Source organism: Hypomesus transpacificus, chromosome 21, assembly GCF_021917145.1.
Source record: "Hypomesus transpacificus isolate Combined female chromosome 21, fHypTra1, whole genome shotgun sequence".
Lineage (NCBI taxonomy): Eukaryota > Metazoa > Chordata > Actinopteri > Osmeriformes > Osmeridae > Hypomesus > Hypomesus transpacificus.
This window is the reverse complement of record NC_061080.1, coordinates 1,576,562-1,589,612: the sequence shown is the minus strand read 5'-3', so window position 1 is coordinate 1,589,612 and position 13,051 is coordinate 1,576,562. Positions and strand designations below refer to the sequence as shown.

The window sequence follows — 13,051 nt, the reverse complement described above, 5'->3', positions numbered from 1 at the left end:
TGAAACATGGATGTTGGTTTCAGCTGAGTGGTGTGTTGCAGTGGGATGATCCCAGAGATGGTTACTGAGGATGTGACACGTACTAAGACCGGAGAACTTCGCAAAGGAGGTCAGACTCTCCTGAAGGAGCTGTTTCCATAACAATTTAAATTGAGATAAAAATATCATGATATATTATACGATATAATAATATATTATGCCTGATGTCTAAACATTTGAAATCACAACTATATTTGACATAGCCTAGGCTATGTGGGTTTTTATCATTCTGAAATCATTGTTCATTATTGTTTAATGCTTAATGTTGTAGCCTCATGTATTTAGTTACAAACATACATGTACTAGTACTATCACTTTTCCTAAAACAGCCTACAGTCAAGATGACAACCACTACCAAATAAAGCATTGCTAGGAAAATACTGCAATGCCTGTAGCTTGGAAATACATAGTTACAAATCTATTAAATAACAAACAGGCCATGACTACTGGTATACCTCAACAAACTTATAGTAGACATGACTACCGCACAGCACAATTGCAGGTGCTGTGATATTTCTAATGACATCATCTCGCAGCACCTCATATTCCGCGTCTTGTGCAGCATACAATCCTAAACTTGCACCAGTACTAGTTACACCTTCAAAGTATCTACTGTACTTGAGTTCGCAAATATAAAAAAGTAAATACCATGCACAGTAGAGCTAGAGCTAACATCAGAGCCATAATGAGGCTCTGGCTAACATTTACTAGCCTGCACTGACAACCTTCAGTTGGTAGCTTATGTCGTTGGCTAATGTAAGCTACTTGCCAGTAGTTAGCTAACTAAGGTAGCTAACGTTTTCACATCAAAGAGTTCAAATTTATCTTCCCTTCCGAAAAAAATGCTGGAATTTTCAAAAATTATGTCTCGGTTCCCCCCACAAAAAAACGATATAACGTACGTTTATTTAGGAGATAAGAATATTTCATCATCTTCCTGAAAGTCTAAATGCTATGTCATGTTTTGGACCAGACCTCAACCCCACCTTGGTTACGGGGCCGGAGTGTGCCTGGTACACGATCCAGTCCTTCTGCATGGGGAGGGGGTACTTGATGGCTCTCATTGTGCCAGTGGACGTCCCAGCAAACAGCACACTGGAGACCCGGATCTCCTCTGGGGCTGACTGTTTTCTGCTGCTCGGCTGCAATGCTGTGCTCATTGCTGCCCGGGTCTGGGGGTATCTGGGGCACACACAGACATAATACACACACATAAAACCATACAGGGCACACACACAAACAGCACCCACACAAATACACACAAACACTGAATCATGCAAATAGATGATTCTCATGAAACTAACCTTGAACCACAGTGGTGATGATTTCCAAGTAAAATAAACTTTTATTTTTATTTTTTACTATCAATGTATGTTGTGTGTAATATTCAATAACCTATAAAAATGATTGATTTAAAAATATAAATCCTCATATGGATAATGTAATGAAAAAAATATCAACCCATTTCTCATTACCACAATATTTGTTTGCTGCCCTGTCAAAATCACCAAAATATTGTGAATTAAGTTTTATTCTCCCTGCATCAGCAAGAAGAGAAGTTCTTTATTCACAAAAAATGTTCTACTTGCATCTATACCCCTTTTTCTCGACACTATTGATTCTCATTACCGCTATCTTTAAATTGCTCTACGAGATGATATAATATTTAATTGCTGCCCGTATTGTTATAATTTTTCAGTAGGCCTCCTCATCACCGCAATGTACTTTCTCATTACCGCTATTTTATGATGCCCATTTCGTTAATGAGAACCTCAGTTTACGGTAATGATAAAAGGCATATTTCTCTTTCTATTTTTTTTAATCTATAATATTATTAATATTAATGTATTACGTTGTAGCCCAGGTTGACAGGTAGTGAGAAACGGAAAGCTGCTGCAAACTCACCTTGAAAATAAAGCATATTAATAAAGTAAAGATTACTGTTGGTCCACAGCTAGCTTAGAGTTACTTATTATCATAACAATTTTTTTAAATAGATTTTTTTCCCCACTCTTGTGCTTGTGAAATTGAATTGCGGTAATGAGAAATGTCATTCAATAAGTACGAAAAAAGCATAAAAATGCATAATAATCATTAAATAGTCTCTTTGAAATCAACATGTATGGATGATTTTACATTAGTGCAGTCAGTTTAACGCGTTATTAACGGAGTTGACACAAACCCATTTTAACAGCGTCATTTTTTTAATCGCACAATTTAATGTTCTTTTTAGCCAAGCAAACTTTGTAGATTTTTTCACATGCTGTTGCAGCAACTACTGACGTTAGAAAAACTACAACACCACACCGGATCTAGCTAGACTGGAAACAAAACAACAGGCACGCCGCACACACTTGTTTGTGCTTGCGAGCCGGCTAAAGAGTATTGGCTAACTTTACGCTTTGAGTGGTTGGCGAGCGCGAGACGCCGAAATAGATGCCAACAAAATTCTGAATGGAACATTTACTTTTAAAAAGTTGCCAAATGGTTCCATTGACAAGACCAAAGTGATCTGTGTGTTTTGTCGTTGTGAACCGAGCTAACATCGCAGCACGTCCAGTCTGAAATACCACCTGATGGCCAAGCACACAGCTGATGCTATTTCTCCGCCTTCTGGTCAAAGCCAAGCGATTGCAATGTTGTTTACAATTTAAAAAAAACTTTTGCAATAAGCAATACAATCCACTTTTCCATGTTGATAATAGCATTAAAATTAGAAAAAATTATGGGACACAAATAAATCAATGGATATTTAGAATAGATCAAATGTGTAATTAATCTCAAGATAACTAACATTAAAGCGATTAATCGCAATTGAATATTATAATCGTTTGAGAGCACTACTTTAGACCCTATTAAGCATTGGAGTTACCTCTATCTCTTTTGTCTGTTGATTCGTGTTTCTCCTTGTGTCCTCAAGGACACAGACACGTCCCAGGCCGTTGGAGTATATAAAGCCCTCGGTGATGGCCGAAATGGACCTCTTCTCTATTAGTTTAAGCCACACAAGGCCACCGTTATGATGTTTAAGATCTATTTCACATTTGAGTACCAAGCTTTTTTTGTGACCTCCTGACCTCTCCTTAGCGCTGGCGTTCATTATGTAGTTAAGCTTCCAGCGTAGGCTTCTAAAATCACACATTGTTTCATTACAAAATATCGTTGTCACTTTAGTAACTCAAACACACATTAAAGTATAACGGCTTGTCACCCTCTGGCTAACACATGGAAACACTGGCGTTAGCCGCTACACATGAATCCATTGACATCCATCCAAAGTAAATCTCAAATACAACATATCATCGAGTTAATAGATGAACAGGTATAATTTGAACATTGTACATACGTTTTTAACCAGTTTAACCACATTTACCTATTTATTTCACACGATGTACTCAGGCCTTTTTCCACGTGCTGCCTCCCTGCTCGACCCGAAAGAAAAAAGGAGCTGTCAAGTTGCACAGTGCAACTACTTGGCTTATGACACCGCCGCCTAGTGGCTGAAATAACCTACTCAAAATGTACCTACCGCCAGAGAGCAAACATAAGCAATACTTTCTTTTATGTTTAGAACACAAAAATACATACTGTTGGTAACCAGAAATAACTGTGATGGGGGTGTTACAACAAATTCACCACCCGGCTACACATCCGACGCATGTTTTGGCCGATACGATGACATGCGAAAAGCTCATGAAAAGCTTGTGTTTGGTTCCATCGCCACAAGATGACGCTCTGACTCATGGTATTGACACCAACAGGTGAGTCTTACCATCTCCATAGATGTCTCGGGGAAGAGATAAACAATTTTACACATCACATAATTTATGAAGAGTTCTTTGAATACTGAATGAATTATAAATAGAATTGACGGTGATCTGGAGGCGCATATTTGTAAGAGTGAATGATGTCCAAACGCGTGAAGATATTAGGTAACAATTCCGTTTAGCTCTGCCGGACCATAGGCAAGCTAAGCTACCCTCAGCATTTCAACATTGAAATCTATTTTTAAAGAGCTCAAACTGTAACTACAATGTACAGGTAAAATAAGTAGGCCTAGTGTGCTGTGACAATATAGCTGAGAAAGATATCTGCAGAATCCTGAGATTTGGCAAGTGACTAAAGCCTTAGCTTAGGGATGGTTTGGACAAAAGTTGTCACTGATGTAACCTTGCGTAGGCCTGGCATTTTCATTTTAGTTAGTCTATGCAATAAATTAACATTGCAGCGCACTACATGTGGTATTCCAGGCGAACCAGTTTAACAAATTGTAATAATAAATATATCTATAAACAATACCGCGAGTCTGCATGCAACACTGAAGCAGATCTGCACTATACTAACCAAACAAACCAAGTTCAACAAATATGTAAATGTTCTGGTTCATATGAAAGGTTGAAAACATAGACTAATAATAATGAACCACCTTTTGATCTTAAAAAAAGGACATACATGCCCACCTGTCAAATTCGTATAATAACAATAACCTAATCATATCATTTAGAAATTAGGCCATATAGGCTCAATAATGACAACAACTTTCCCCCCAAAAATGTGCAAAAAATAATAATAATACAATAAACAAAGTTAAATATAGCTAGAGAAAAGCTATATCGCAAACGTATAGGCCATGTTAACAAGGAACCAAAAAAGCGTAATCTTTTCCATGACATTGCTTTCTGTGCCTTTAAGCTTCTGCTCATGATACCGTAAGGAAGCCTCGACTTATGCAATCCGTAGATGCTGCATCAGATAAGATAAGCTTTACTGTATCTTTTTGACAGAGGCTTTGAGGTATTGACGCTATCTGTTTATTGATAAGCTACCAGTGGATGTCGTTGTTCGCTCCTTTTACGCGCCGGGTGTCATTCCTCAAGATGAGATGACCTCAAGCTGTGCAGACGCGCACACTCGTCCTTCACTTTCTATATAGACAGTGTGAGTGCGTAGCAAACACGGGGAGGGATAGAGCCAGAGAGTAAGAGAGTGAGTTAGTGAATGAGAAAGACGCAGAAAGTGAAACAGCCAGAAAGAGACTAACGGCTCTTATATCGAGCCGTCAGTAGCCTATTTTGCACCGGAGATTCTAGAAACAAACAAGACAACAAGAGGACTTGTGATAGGCACTCGGCAGAGAAAAAGAGAGTTCGCTGATATTTGAATGACTTTTCTTGAATAGCTGAGTTGTTATTCTGAGGTATAGTGTTCTATATCGAGAGCTCGTACACCTCGTTGTACGATTTATTTCACTGCATGAATTTGGTATTAGTGGAAATAATGTGTTGGTGTGCTCATGACAATAATACTGTTATAGACTATATTGGTGTTGCTCATGATCTAACTTTGATCTATTAAATTGCATTATTGTTTATTTAAGCGTGTGTTAGGGTATTTAACAGTCAATTCATTGACGATGGTTAATAGCAGATTGCGCACATCCTCTATGCAACAACAGGCAACATAATGACAAAAGTTCATTTTCTTTTTTGGTTTTCAGAGCACTTCTGCGGGTTTCTGTATACAGACACTGAGGAACAAGGAATACAATGTTAAGGGTTTTGGATATTGTGGTCACTGCTGTGACCGTGTGCCTCATGTTTGAGGGGGTGTTCGGTGGTTACGGGATGAGCATGTTCGCTGCGCAGACTTCTCCCCCTGATCCTTGCTACGAAGAGAACGGTAACCCGCGAAGATGCATCCCCGATTTTGTAAACTCTGCTTTCGGGAAGGAGGTGCGGGTGTCCAGCACCTGTGGCAAAACTGCCAGCAGGTACTGTGTGGTAACGGAGAAAGGGGACGAAAGAAATAGGAACTGCCACACCTGCGACGCCTCGGACCCCAAAAAGTATCACCCACCGGCATATTTGACGGACCTTAACAACCCCCATAACCTTACATGCTGGCAGTCAGATAATTACATCCAATATCCCCAGAATGTGACTTTAACTCTGTCACTTGGCAAAAAGTTTGAAGTCACTTACGTGAGCCTGCAGTTCTGCTCACCACGGCCCGAGTCAATGGTCATCTTTAAATCTATGGACTACGGCAAGTCGTGGGTCCCTTTCCAGTTTTACTCGACCCAGTGCAGAAAGATGTACAACAAACCAAGCAAAGCTACAATCACAAAGCAGAACGAACAAGAGGCCATATGTACTGACTCTCACACCGACATGCACCCTCTGTCAGGCGGGCTCATCGCGTTCAGTACATTGGATGGCAGACCCTCGGCGCATGACTTCGACAACTCGCCGGTGCTTCAGGACTGGGTCACGGCAACTGACATCAAGGTGACTTTCAGCCGGTTGCACACTTTCGGCGATGAGAACGAAGATGACTCGGAACTGGCCCGGGACTCTTATTTCTATGCAGTGTCAGACCTGCAGGTCGGCGGTCGATGCAAATGCAATGGGCACGCTTCGCGGTGCGTAAAAGACAGGGACGGAAACCTTGTTTGTGAGTGCAAACATAACACTGCGGGACCAGAGTGTGACAGGTGCAAACCCTTCCACTATGATCGACCGTGGCAACGCGCAACAGCCAGGGAAGCGAACGAATGCGTTGGTAAGTCCATGTTCCTAAAGTTGCATTTATTTGTTTTTTTTGCTGCTTAAAGAAAACAGGACTGTCTGATCTGAAGTTTTCTTACCGCCCAGTGGCTTTCGGTTCTGTACAGGTAGGCTATCCATTGGAAAGTTGTTGGTAGAAATTAAAATTAGGCTAAAAACAATGAATTTGTATTTAAGATGACACTATGGAAAGTATAGGCTACGATAGCCTATAAGTCATGGTTTTTTTTATAGGACAAGTGTCACACATTTTTTGTGTTCAGTAATATTCACATTAGACAGATTTCGCGAAAAAGATTAAGCCCCTTTTCTGGTTGAAAATTAAAATAAAATGCTACCTTAAAAACGTCCATGAATACAACGCACAGTCATGTAGTCCCAGGGTACATTTCGTTTAGACTTAACTGTTGGTGCAAATGTTTTAATATTGATAAATTGAAAATAATGATAAGCCTATACTCAGGATAGCCATACAAATTTGTGCTTTAAAGTTTAGACTACAAGACAAATTAGTCTATACTACATCAATGATTATTATTATTATCGTATCATTATAATGTATGTTACTGTTAGCCTATTACTGGCAGTATTTGTATTAGGGACTATGTATTATTATTATTCGTATTATTATTGAAAAAAAAATGCTACTGCTGAATTATTTCTAGCTCATACCGCAGACTATTCAAGACATAATTCTCATTGCAGCAAGAAGCCTTTCAAAGAACGTTAACTAAAACCACTGCAGGAGCCTATAGAAAATATCCTCCCACTCCTGTAACCAAATCATGAAACTGTGTTTAAGACACAGCAACATAATATCGAAAACCATGATCCCATTAACCCGGCGTATGCTAGCTCAAAAAAAACTTTATGAAGAACCACCCACTTCAAAAAGACCGCCACATTGCAATGTCTAATCATTCACTCCGTGAAAATGTTTCCCATGGGCAAACTCATGTACAGTCCCAGATTTACCACGGCAATAAAATCGTGCATTTTAATTTATTTGAAAAGCATTTAAACTAGACCACCGTGGTCTTAATTGAACACAGACGTTTTTCTTCCACATGCTAATTAATTTTTCTATATCAAACGAAGTCAGTTATTGCACAGATAACCTATAGATTTATCCCAAAACAAATATACTAAAATATGTTATGATAGAGTCAAGGCGTAGCCTATGATTGAGAAACGAAAAGGCGTTGAGACCATTTTTGAATATACTAATAAACAAGGATATTAATAATTCATGTTTCACTGCTTTTATATTTAGTATTGTATTATTAACCGAAAGCGACACTATTATTGGCAAAATATTGTAATATTGTTAGTGCAATAATTTGAGAATTATGTGACCTGGCTATAAGGTACAGAGAGGCCTTTTGCGCCAGATATTTTTGTTCATATAGCTACACCTCAACTACACATTTCTGTTTGCCTCTAAGAAGGCAGATACTGACAATCAAAAAAGGTATTACGTCGGACACATGCTGGCTCTGGGACGTGTATGGGGTTTCATTAAGGCCCGTTTCCGACAGCGAGGCTAAATCAGTTGCAAGTAAGCGATAGGATCAAAGATAGGGCAGGCTAGTTGTTGCAGTTTTACAGCGGGCAAGTCGAGCTAGTGGCAGGCGTTTTAGAGATAAGATGCAGGTTGTTTAGGCAGACAGGTGCAATGCTTCTGGTCTACAATGAGCGAGAGAGCTGCTGTTATAGATAATAAAAAAATATATTTGCAAACTTCAGATGATTATTGTCAGAGAACTGTAGTATAAGTAGGCTGCATCTGTGATTATATTATTGTGTGGCTACCATTAAGGACTGGGTTTGATGTTAAACAACATCTCTTACTTTCCTAACCCACACGGGGTTACAAGCCTCATTGGTTGTCTAAGTGGTTTCAAGGGTACAATTATGGGTATTTTTATAGCCTACCATTTTGAACAACGGTACACTGCATGTTGAGTGCTCTGCAGGTCTTCTCATACAGCCTCATTTTGTTCATAACTTAAAGTAGGAATTTGCCTGTTTTGCATGTCAGGCCCAGTGTCAAATAAAGTGGATTTTTTGAGAACAACAAGGAGTTATAGCATACGGTAACTGGTTGATGCATTCTATATTAACATATGAGGTTTTGTGGTAAACCTAAACTCTGTGTTGTTTGCGTTTCAACCAAGAATCCTAGTCATTGAGACCTCCTGTAACACAAGCAAATTCAAATATCTGTCTTTCAAGTTTTCGTGTTTTGGGCTAATTGACTTGCATCATTTGACATTCATTTGTGACGTCATTTGTGGTATAAATCAACAGTTTTCACACAAAGCAGGTGTTTAAAAGGGGTCTGTTTTCAGGTTCGATCAGTTTCCACATCTCTGACAGTTTCTGTCACGTCGGGTCGCTGTGGTTACAGTTTGACTGTACAGTAACCAGCAAACGGTTTCGGAAAAGATCCCCCTTGTTGCATCTGAAACGATGATTTCCACATTTTGGTAGGATGCTAACACATTTCTCTCTCAATTGCAATCTCATTTCCCCCCCCCCTTGCCTTCAAAACTCTGTGTATACTAGTTTGGCTGGGTGTCCTCAGAAAGATGACAGGTGAACAAGATGGCTGACGGCAGCTCTGCTCTGCGGGTCGCCGGCCTCCCATCCCCACTGACATATGAATGCTGGAAAAGCAAACAGGCCTGTTTAGACACAACTGGCCTCGGAGTAGGAATGAATTGTTCCCCCTGTATCCTTGACACTTTATTTTTACCGGACCAGCATGTGTGTGTGTGTTTGTTGTGTGTGTTGTGTGTGTGTGTGGTTCGCGCGGAGGGGCCACAAAGGACCGTCAGTCACCGCATCCATCATGCTGTCAGCGAGCCGAGCCCTTTAGCAACACATTCCTGGGGGCTGTTTTTCAGTGGGCCGCCCGCGCCGTCAAGACCAGGCGTGGAAATGAAAAGCGGGGCGCGAGGGTCGCTCCTCGCTAAAGCAAACAGCGCCTCTCGAACAGGAGAAGAAAGACTTGCGTGACACCTCCATGTGAAGGCAGGGTCCCAGGCTGGGCAGACGGATGGTTAGGTTAGCAGCTCGGGGAATCGGATGCTAGTTAGTGTGTGTGTGTGGGTGGGTGTGTGTGTGTGAAATAGTCGTAGCTGGTGTGCGAGGTGCTTGAGAATCCCTGACCATCTCAGGCAGCTTCAACTCGAGTTGTCCTCAACGTGCTTATTCCTCATCCTGCGGTTACACAATAGATACCGCTCATCTCATGCATATTCTACAGGCTAGCGTTCGAGCTCTGGTACGCAACAGTATAAATAGCATTCCACGGTGCGTCGTCAGGCATGATGTGGCTTATAGACTGGTGATTAGCATGCGTTTGATGTGGCAGAAACAAAAACAGCCTAGGTTGCACACTCCCCTCTCCTAGTGCACTCTGCTGATTAGCTTGTCCGGGCCTTGAAGGACCTTCATGCACTCCTGAGTGCACACCCAGCTCTCTCTGTAATATTGATCCCCACTAGGCCACTGGAGAATGCCTAATGCAATGAGTTCAGGGCTGCAGGCGCCTAGGAGTGTAAAATGATGTTCAATATCAATTCTGACACAACCAGGACTGACTCTTAACCTCGGGAATGGATAGATGGACGGCCTGTGGTTGATCGACGGGTTGTAAAAAATGGATGCCGTGTTGCCGCGGAAGCGAGGGCGCCTTCGACTGTCTCCCCATTTAATCATTGAACTTCCCGTCTTGGGAACTTAACAAACGTCTTGAAATGAAACTTCAGCAAGCGAAGGTGACACTGATTCAGCTAATCTAGGGTAGAAAACCCTGCAGAAGGTCCCTCCGGAGGAAATTCTTTCAGCGTAAATTAAACGCAAAGGCTGTAACACTTTTTTCTTCCCGGAGCAAGTATTGCCTTAGCTTCAGGTTCCATAGCATAAAGTGTTGAGAAAATAGAAGGGGAAAAAAGAAAGTGTCTTGAATAATTCAAGGAGATTAGAGAGACAGCTTGAAGGCATGCAGGATGAAGGGAATGACACTGCAGCAGGGAGAGGAGTGAGAGCAGGGGAAGGGAGGGAGGACGGAGGGCAACTCCGTTACAATGGGGAACATTTAAGAAAGAATGATAGAGTGTGTGTGTGTGCGTGTGTGAGAGAGAGAGAGAAAGAGAGAGAAAGAGAGAAAAAAAAAAAACGAGAGCGAGAGAGTGACGGAAACAGTAAAATAAAGTGCCAATTAGTCGAGCGACACTTCCATGGCTTTCCATGGGCAAGCTTATTATTTTTGACGACACCGGGGCTTTGAGAGATGTCTTTTTCTGCGTCGTTCGCCGACGAATCGGGGCAGAGGGAGAGACTGTGGCCAAGGTGGAGGGGTGGAGGGGCCCTTTTCCTTCCTTCCAGCTTCCAGAACTCTGTTGGCACGGCGATAGCATATCAGTGACTTGGCACCGACTGAGGCCCCCGAGTGCGGTCCAAACCTCCAGCCTGGGGATATCTCCCCCATGCCTTCTCACAGAGTCTTCTTGGAAAAGAGAGACACGGAGAAGAGACACACTTTCTCTCCCACACGGACAAGCCGTCCAAACTCAACCGCAACATCATTTGGCTGATTGGAACAGACCTGCCGCCTGTCTGGCTTCATCATGTCAAACCGGCGCTCGGAACCTTCTAGAAGGCTACCAGGTGTTGTTGGGGCGATGACTGATGTTTCAGATGAATGTGGCGAAGAGAGGAGTTGCGGTGCAGCTTGACACCTCCTTCACATAATTGGGTTTAAATGCTCCGACCACTTGCTCAGAGGAAATGACACGTGCACGTCGAGGTTTAAAGAAAATCTGTTGTTGAGATGGTATCTCTCCCAAGCCCTGTCACTAGAGAATGACTTCCAGCAACTATCTCTGTCAACAAAGAGTCATTAAAAATGTTTAATTTGAAATAACTTTATACAATCAAAGGTCCTGTGGGCTGCTTTGATTAAGAAGGAAGCTCGAAACCCCGGTCGTAAAGATAACAGTTTATGATCTACGTGTCAAATATGTCATGGTGTTTACAGACTCACTGCCGTCCAGAGAACAAGCCAGTTGGCTAAACAGAAAAAACAAAGCTACTCGGCAAATCTCAATCCATTCAGCGTATATCTACACACATGCAGCTTCCCAGCATGCTCTCTTCAGATCGTTCTGGCTCTTTTTCTTCCTTTCACACGTATTGATCGTGTTCTTGAACTTGGTACAATAGAGATAATCCACAGCGACACAGAGACTGTTCAGGTTTCAGCCTGCCTGTCACCTTTTCTACCTGACACTGAGACATTCGTGTGTGTGTGTCTGCGTGTGAGGAGGTCTGGTTAATGTGTAAGCCGCCTCACGGTGCCGCAATATAAGTCGGCATCCTTCATCTTCAAAGGCGGCGACGGCGGCGGCGGAGGGCGCAATGACCCCCCCACCCCCCACCCCTGAACCCCCTCCTCCCCGATCAAACAAAAGACAGCGAGAAACAGAGGTGAGAATGGAGTGACAGAGTAGTTTGCTCTTTGCACCACGTTCCTCTCCCCTCTCCTCCGTCCTCCCCCTCTCCCTCCCCAGCCCCTCTAGCCAGCAGATCCAAGAGGGGAAAGGGGGGCGGTGGAGGAGTGGGGGCGGGCGGGCGGGCGGGCAATGACCTCCCTCCCTGTCTTTCATGGAAGGAAAAATCCTTATCAGTGTTTACGGCCGTGGTTTTGTGACGCCTCAGTAAAACGTCTCCCCGGACGGCTTCTCACACTCTCAGCAGACCCCTTCCTTTTCCCCACTGCTATCTTTAACTCTCCCGGCGAGATCGCTGCTAGACAGACGCCGTGGCCCTCCAGACCCGCCGGGGGAGCGCTCCGGTGTCGTGGTCCCCGCGGTCCATCCGGCGCTCGGGGGTTAAGGGTCAGGAGTAGCTGTGCGTGCCGATCTATCGGCTACCTTAAAGTAGTCCTTAAAGTCGGCTCCCTCGATGGTGGGATCAGTCTTCTTCCGACGTCGTTGCGTCCTGAGCTGTCCGGCACTCCTGGCACTGTGAGCGCGGCAGTTTTAATGAGGGTGAGGCCGGGCTGGGAGGGGTGTTGGGGTGGAGAGGGGAAGGCAGATAACTGGGAAAGTTCCCCCTCAGTGAGAAGCCACTAGGGACAGACTTTCCCGCCCTGCATCCACTCTGGGTCCCAGGGCCACGGAGGGCTCTGCTGCAGTGGCAGGCTGATGTGTGTGTGTTCAAGTGCGTATGTGGTTTTCTATCTATGTGTGTGTTAAGAGTAAGGGGGGGAGGGAGGGGATCCACTGTGTCCAATGAGGTGCCTGGTAACATTCCAGCCACGGACGCAGCAAATTCAACCTGAAGGCTGGCAGGCCAGGCTTGGCCACTAGGGCCATCTGGGTCTGGTTTAGTGGGTTGCTCTCCAGGGCTAACCCCGCCCCTGGCCCCCGCTCCCC

General features: G+C 43.3%; 1 protein-coding gene across 1 annotated transcript; it reads left to right on the top strand.

Annotated features, from left to right (window-relative positions):
• Window positions 1-4,935: 4,935 nt before the first annotated feature.
• Window positions 4,936-6,710, top strand: ntn1a (netrin 1a). The gene is made up of 2 exons (XM_047043584.1): window positions 4,936-5,236; window positions 5,537-6,710. The coding sequence occupies exon 2, from the start codon at window positions 5,586-5,588 to the stop codon at window positions 6,648-6,650; it is 1,065 nt and encodes a 354-aa protein (XP_046899540.1). The 5' UTR covers window positions 4,936-5,236; window positions 5,537-5,585; the 3' UTR covers window positions 6,651-6,710.
• The last annotated feature ends 6,341 nt before the right edge of the window (window positions 6,711-13,051 follow it).

Bases quoted from the DNA above. Each gene is read 5' to 3' on its own strand.
- ntn1a (XM_047043584.1), top strand. From the start codon at position 5,586: ATGTTAAGGGTTTTGGATATTGTGGTCACTGCTGTGACCGTGTGCCTC.